Source organism: Nanorana parkeri, unplaced genomic scaffold, assembly GCF_000935625.1.
Source record: "Nanorana parkeri isolate BGI_ZX_2015 unplaced genomic scaffold, ASM93562v1 scaffold1447, whole genome shotgun sequence".
Classification (NCBI taxonomy): domain Eukaryota; kingdom Metazoa; phylum Chordata; class Amphibia; order Anura; family Dicroglossidae; genus Nanorana; species Nanorana parkeri.
The window spans coordinates 19,830-27,751 of record NW_017307715.1 but is presented as its reverse complement, the minus strand read 5'-3'; the positions used below and the strand labels follow the sequence as shown (position 1 = coordinate 27,751).

The 7,922-nt window shown below is 40.8% G+C and overlaps 1 protein-coding gene across 1 annotated transcript in view; it reads left to right on the top strand.

Annotated features, from left to right (window-relative positions):
- The window catches only part of LOC108798310 (sodium leak channel non-selective protein), a gene marked incomplete at its 3' end in the record, with an annotated part of 337,938 nt that overhangs the window by 310,741 nt on the left and 19,275 nt on the right, over positions 1-7,922 (top strand). The window contains exons 25-26 of the mRNA XM_018570048.1: positions 5,144-5,264; positions 5,347-5,478. Coding sequence (XP_018425550.1) covers positions 5,144-5,264; positions 5,347-5,478 — 253 coding nt within the window. The remainder of the gene's footprint in view (positions 1-5,143; positions 5,265-5,346; positions 5,479-7,922) is intronic.

Below are 7,922 nucleotides of genomic sequence, written 5' to 3'. Positions count from 1 at the left end.
CTTCTGAGAAGATACGCTATTAGCATAGCGAGGAAGCCGGCTGCGCATTTTGCATCGCTCCCGCTACGCTAATAGCGTATCTTCTCAGAAGCTGCACACAGCGCGTGCCAGTTTAAGTAGTAACCAGCACGCTCCGTATGCAGCTTCTAACAGCGTGGGAGACGGGAGGCCGCACTTTTGGTGGATGCAGGGATCAGGTGAATATATAAAAAAAATTTGATTTATGCTCCCGGGGATAAAATGTCCCTGGATTTTGTTTTTAAAAATGTTGTCACCTTACCTTGGCCTGGTGGTCAGTGGGGGCCTCCATGGACCCTGGTTGTGGGGGGGGTGTCTGCTGTGGCCGCAGCTGCAGTGGCTCTCTCCCTCTGCCGCTGCCCCCGGCCGGCCGGACCGCATCCGATGCTGCTCCTCGGTCCTCAAGGGGGTTGCCCTCTACAGCGCTTGATTACAGGGCCGCGTCTGCTTGATACAGCCAGCCAGATCGCATACCGAGGCGATCCACGCTGGCTGTACCAGGTAGACGCGGCATGTTAGAGGGCCCCCTGCTGGAGCCTCCCGAGCACCTCCTTGAGGAGCAGCGGCCGCACCATTTACAGAGCCGCGTCGCTGGCAGTGGCTGGGGGTCAAGGGGCAGTTCGCGGTGGCATCAGAGAGGCCCGGGGGGCAATTGCCACCCTGCCCCCCGGCATAGTCCGCCCCTGCATTGGCTCGACTGAGCCGAAGTGACAGCCGAAGCGCGGAGAAAGGCCAGCGGCATTCAGCTATTCACTTACTGCCGTTCGGCCCCTATGAGAATAGGGGCAAACGGTAACGAGTGAACTGCCGGAGCTTCAGCTCAGCCGATCCAGATGTTGGATCAGCTGAGTCAAAGTCCTTCTACACTTCGGCTCAGCCAAACACGCAGAGCATGTTCGGCTGACCAAAAGGCAGCCGGTGTACTGCTGATTTTAGCTGATGTATGGCTAAAATCAGCTGTACAAGGCTGAAGTGAATAGCCGAACAGTGTTCGGCTCACTTCACTTCGGCTCGGGGCCTTCGGCAGCTAAGTGAATAACCTCCTAATTATTTAAAAAGTTGTGAACTTTCTGTTAGGTCACTGTAGAGGTTCAGCCATTCTCCGGTAGCAAGGTGTTTTTAACAATATTTTATGTAAATGCTAGAGCACTGGTGGTCAACTTTCTTGATATAGGAAGCCTCAAGTGTGGCCCCTGACATTACCAAATGGCTGCACATAATATACAGTGAATGTAATATTACAGAAAGCTGCAGACATGCAAAAGGAGATAGACAGAGAATGCAGACATGCAAAAGGAGATAGACAAAGATATACTGTTGCTGGAGACCAGGGGTATGCAGAAGAAGACAGCCATAGGCCAAATATACATTACATTCAACTGCTAGAGATCACTGCTAATGTAGCCTCTTTAATCAATCAAATCAATGCTTCCACATTTGGGCCCCCTTTAAAATTACTTGTGTCACATCACAAAATAGAAAAAAAAGGAAAGTATAGAAAAAAGAAAGATGGTGTAAAAGTTAGAAAAACAAAGCTTTTAACTACTAGTGCCCAGTCTATGGAATATTTTCCTTCACTGGCCCAAGTAGGTACCTAGGTCAGAAAACACAGACTGCAGTCTGCCGGGGCCTGGGGGCTGCCCAATAAGTGCCAAAGGGTCACTTGCGTGTCTAGAGATTGTATCACATGAAACCCAAAGGGTGTCATCAGTCTCTGGGATGCTGCAAACACCACATCTGGAACCAGCAATTTTTATGGTCAGATCAAATTGGAGTATACATATTTATCATTCCAATATTTGGTAGAACAACAACTGAAATCCTTGATTAGGTTGACTTACTTATCCTGCTTATGTAGCAGTCATGCAATTTACCATTTAGCAACTTGAGCTTATGAGCAGGTGTACTTACAGTAATAACGTAGCCAATGTGTGTTTATAATATATAAGATTTTATTATAATCTCTGGATTTTTTTGTTGTGTTTGGGTGTAATAAAACATATAACATATATAACACATATTACTTTATATCTAATGCTGATGTATGCAGCAGACTGTTTCAGTGGTGATACACAAAAGCAGCTTATTGAAGCTTTTGGTTCAGTGCTTTGCACTGCGGCATACCAAAATAATTGCAGCACGCAGCATTCACTCCACCCCTGAAAAGGACAATGGGAGATAGGCCAGAGACTAGTCAAATGTACCAGTCCTTACTGTCTTTGCATTTATTTATGTATTTATTTATTTTTTGCTATCAGAACAAAAATAACCAACTAGAGAACTTACAGAATATCATACATCTGCTTTTGGCTTTACCATATAACAAATTGTACATGTTAACAGTATTTTCCAGAAGTTTCTACTAATGTTAAAAACGTCAGCCATTTCTTAAAATCATCCGTAGTTGTTTTCTACAGCAGTAGATTCCTTGCACTGTTAGTTCTTGATCACTGTGTCTGTAATTTGAGTCAGTACCACAGACAGTACTTAATCGGATTATTTTAAAATTAAAAGATGTAAATAACACTGAGCCCATATGTTGCTTAAAGGAGAACTATGGGGTCAGGGCTTTTCCCCATAGTTCACCTAAGGGTCACGGGAGAACACAAACTAGCATTCTCCGTGACCCAAAGCTCAGTATACCGCGAGCTATAGCTTGCGGTATACTGAGATGCCGCAGCCAGAATGGATCCCGACATTGCTGTCGAGATCCACCCAGCTGCAGGATTGACAGCTGGCTCTGCATATCCAGAGGCAGAGCCAGCTGCCCCCGCCCATTCGTTCCGCCAGTCAGCGCTGGAGGATCGGACAGGGGAGGGGGGAATCCCTGCAGGGAGCCGTGAATGACAGTCACGGCTCTCTGCAGGGATGGATCGAGAAGTGAGCGAGCGATGGTATGTGTTCGCTCACTTCCCGATCTATTGAGCCGACCTGTGACAGTTTCATTGTCACAGGTCGGCTCAGATTATGAGACTGAGTGAAAATCACTCGCCTCATAATTCTCCTTTAATATTATTCTTATTTATATTAAAAAATAATAAAAACCAGATGTTTAAGAATTTTGCTAGTCTAAATGAAACCTAAATATAAAACTGTCTCGACAGATGTATTATGAACAGTCCTACATTACATTGCTGTAGTATATCTGGCCAAGCTAAAATGCAGAGCTTTCAGTTTACAACTTCAGTGCTGGAAAATATTGGCATTTATGTACAAAATGAATGGATATTAAGACAAAAAATTAGAACAACTACTAATCAGGATATAACATAACATATTAAGAACAACAAAAATAAATTACATACAAAGCATGCAAGGTAGAGAAATAAATAGAATCACCTTTATTTTTAGAGCCCCTCGTGGCCTCTCGGTTGTAGCATGTTACAGACTTACAGTATATCATTAAGAGGTGAATCAGTATTACAGCCTAAAACCCACTTTATCTCACTAGCAGAATGTATGTGTAATCTTCCCCATCTATTAACTTAGATCTTTCCACATTCAAAGCTTGGAACATGGGTTTGACCAGACAGACCATTATAGTGTATTCTAAACTATGCACTACCATTACAATTGATATGACTTTTTAAAGAAGAGCCTAACCCCCAAATTTTTTTTTTTTAGCCCGGGATAGATTGGAAAAGGGTTAGAACCACTGTCACATTGTTATTGATGCCTATGCTTCCACTGGAGGAATTTTCCCCTACTTAGACCTTCACAGGATGAAATGGTATAGTTCTCAATGGAGCAGGTGTCAAAAACTGGAAGATTTCCCCCTGTGAATGTGAATAGCCCCTCACCAGTAGAGAGGGCAGATCTCTCCATTGGGGATATATGAATAAAAACCTTAAGTTTTGTCTACTTCACCCAAAACTTAAAAAAAGTCTGGAGTTCTATTTAGGTTTTCTGGAAGTAGTTTGTAAATAAATATGATTTCTAATGTAGATTTGCCATACAAAGGTAGGCCTAATTATTTTATATTTATTAATTATTGTATATTTTATGTTTATTAGTATATTTATTTATTATTGTAAATAGTTAAATGAAAAAAAGGAAAAAACACATCCCTGGTAGAAGCACGTGCCCAATATTGAAATCAGACCCTATCTACTCCTTCCAATTCATTTTTTACTCCTTTCTCCTGTGTTTATGGTTTATGCTCAGTCCCAGCTGAATAATACTCATTATTCTTTTATTTCCCTTTATCTTCTTTTGTAGTCTGTTCATCCATCACTACAGATCTTCCTTTTCATCCCCTCTTAACAACAAATCCTATAATGGTCTTTTATACAAATGGCTTCATCTGTAATCTGTCAGGATTCCATAAACAGCACAGATTATGTTGCTGTAAAGATGTGTTACTTTGTAGCAGATTTCTCTCCTTATGTGGCCCTAATCCATGTAATGGCTTGAAATTGTCTGGATTCTTTCCGTGTCAGAGAAATTCCTATCAGGCAAGAGCATTTGATGTCACTTCAGAAATATAATTAATGAGTCACACCATAACAGAAAGAAGCCTGGCAGTTCCATACTGTGTATTACTCAGATAGGACCACATGATGAGAATGTGTTCATATGGCAGAAGTTGTGCACAAATCTCATGTTATAATCAGACCAATATCTAATTACTGACTACCACTTCATTTCTTAAGTGTATTTTGTTATTCTAATTTTATTTTATATTCTTCTCTATTAAGCTGTTTCATATTGTTTTAACAAATGTGAAAATGGCAATTGAGTTATTGTATTTTATAGCACATTATATAATCAGAGAAGCATGATCATCACACTGCAAACCTGGAGAATCTGTATCTGTTTGTAATTGGAATGCATACTTTTGAAAAAACATTTCTGATGTAAATGTGCTGGGCAATGTAAAAACACACTCTTTGCTATTTTTGCATATCTGTACCCATTAAACCCATGCCAACACCTATAGCCATTTATAATTACCCTTTCTTATAACTGGGGATATTTGAGATGTCTTATTTCAGTATAAAAGAGATGTGCAATCACCATGCAGTGAAAAATACAGTAATACACTCTTCTCAGACTTACCTAAAAAGAAATATGATTTAAAAAAAGTGATTGAGGTTTGTGCTAACCAATGTCTGGTTTCTTACAGTGATTTATTGGGATTGGTGACTTACCTTGACTGGGTCATGATTGTTGTCACAATATGTTCCTGTATATCCATGATGTTTGAATCCCCCTTTAGGAGAGTAATGCACACACCAACTTTGCAGGTAAAACTTTTCAATAATTTGTTTTATCTCAATTCCTTTGCTTAACATTCCCTTTGCTAATCCTATCTGTTTTCTGTGTCAGATTGCAGAGTATGTTTTTGTCATATTCATGAGCATTGAACTGAACCTGAAGATTATGGCAGATGGCTTATTTTTTACTCCCACAGCTGTTATACGGGATTTTGGAGGAGTGATGGACATATTCATATATCTTGTAAGTTAATATGTTTCTGTTCTAGATTAATGTCTATAATACTGTTACAAATATACATTTCCTATATGTTTAATATGTTAAGTGAGGAATTCTTTTCTTTCGGAATCAATTCGTTAAACATAAATATTAATAAAATGTAATAGCTGGCCTGTGGAAACTCTTTCATAAGTGATTAAAGTCAAACAACAACAGAAGAGCTAAATAAATAGTTTATCCTGAAATAATTGCTGCTTCATGCTGCTCCCATGACAAAAAGCATTGATAATGTGATTTCTGCTGTAAGGATGATCAGCATTCAGACTGGTTGACCTTCCTTTTTTTAGGAGAGATCAAGTGGCCAAGCACTAAAGAATCTGACAATAAATAAATTAAATGTTAGTCAACATGCTTGGATATCCGTGTCATAATTATTGGCAGTTGTACATAAAGGTGTAATTCAAGTGTTGTCACACTAAAGTGCATTGCTCCAATATAGTATATATATGTTTAGTTCTTACTACACTCTGAGTTATCAGAAGCTCCAATATGTATGATTTAATCACAAAGCAAAATGTGGGCAGATAAAAAACAATCCTGTTTAACCCATGAGTTATATCTTATCCGTCCATAAAATGTGTTTTACATAGCACCTCAGTGTGTTTTTATAGCAACTTCTTGTAATACCCCGTAGAGTTGGATTTAGAGTGATAGAGGAAGAGGTAACACTGCAAGCCAGACAGGCCTAGTACATTGCACAGTGCAATTCGTAGGGAGAACACAGGGCTGACCTCATGAGTGTGTTTCTACTCCTTCAGTATCTGATCACAAACTGGGGTAGTCCTTGGCCAAGATGACAAAAACAAATTAAAGAAACTCTATTATAAGATAAGTAAATCCTTCTGAAAATGCGAATTACTGTGCTGAAATGTTGATACTCAGGCTTCAGTACTTTGAGTCACTGACCTGGAAATATGAAGATCAGATATGATTTCACTTGATGCATATGTATTTCATGTATGTCGCTCAGAAAGTATTGTAGCTAGAGACATCCAGGCAACTTACACATTTAGGAGGACATGGATGGAAGACCCAGTATTTCTCTCCTGCAGAGTGTTCTTTAACAACATAAAACTGAGTGTTCAAATTGTAACTTACTAAATTTAAACATGGCTTTAAAATGTTTTCACCATTTAATGTTTCCATAAATATATAATAACCAAGTAAAAGGTTCTACACTGTGTGATTAGGGCATTTAATCTAAAGTATGTGCGCTGTTATTAGTAATGCATCAGACTTTAACAGGTAGAGAATCCCTGAACATCATGCATTTAGCAAGTTCATTGATACTGAGCTTTACACCGTGAAAAGCATGTGTAAATGGAACATTGCTCTTAAGTGGCTATGTTACTTGGTTAAAAACATTTTAAAACCCAAGACATTCGACGGAAGTGGCTTTATACCACCTGTCTTTCTGTTTGTTGCTCTATTGCTCACTCTCTTACAAAGCATTGGGCTATTCACGCATGACACACTTCGGGGTGTTTTGAAAGCCTGGTCCCGTGCTGCAGCTCTTCCAGCCGGCCCCTACTTTACTACAGAACTATATGTAACATTTCCAATTCTGAGTATAAAATATTTGACATTGTATCAAAACTTGTTATGCTCTGCATTTCCTGTTGTTCTATATTATCAGTTATCTAAGCCTTGGAGTAACACTTAGGAGTTGATTTATAAACAATTTACAGGACCATTCACCCAGCAATTATCTGTAAATGTTTGTCCTGTGTGAATATATGCACAAATTAATGTTCTTTTCTGCACACGTTGAATTAATTGCACAAGGGCCTCTTCCCCACAAGCCCTAGGACGTTGGCTGTGGGGGTTTGGGCAGGGGGCTTGTTCACATCAGTGTACCTCTTTAATAAAGGGGTACCCAAAAGCTCCCCCCTTGTGAATGAGTAAGGGGTACTTGTACCCCTACGCATTCACGAAAGGGTCAAATAAAAGTTTTTAAAAAGAGGCCAGATTTATGTAAAAATCCTTTAACCCCTTCGTGACTGATGACGTACAGTGTACGTCGCCAGCATCGGGGCTGTTTAAACAGACCTCCGGCGGCTATGACCGCCGGGACTCTGTTTAAACTTGTAGAGCCGACTGTCGGCTTTAAAACAGAAGCGATTCTGGTGACTTACCTGTCGCCAGATCGCTTCTGTGTCCCGTAGAAGGGGCCACCCCCCCGCCGGACACCGCCGCCGTGCTTCCCGGGCTCCGTTGACCCTCCTACGGGACCGGCGTCCTTGGTGTCCGCGGGGAGCTGGGGAGGAGGTCGACGAACTTCCGTTCATCAATCCCCTCCCCGTTCTATGGGACCGGGAGCGATGCAGATTGCATCACTTCCGGTCCCTGGGCTGTCAGTTCTGGCCTCCTGCAGCCCAGCTATAAGCTATTGAAGTGCGATCTGCACT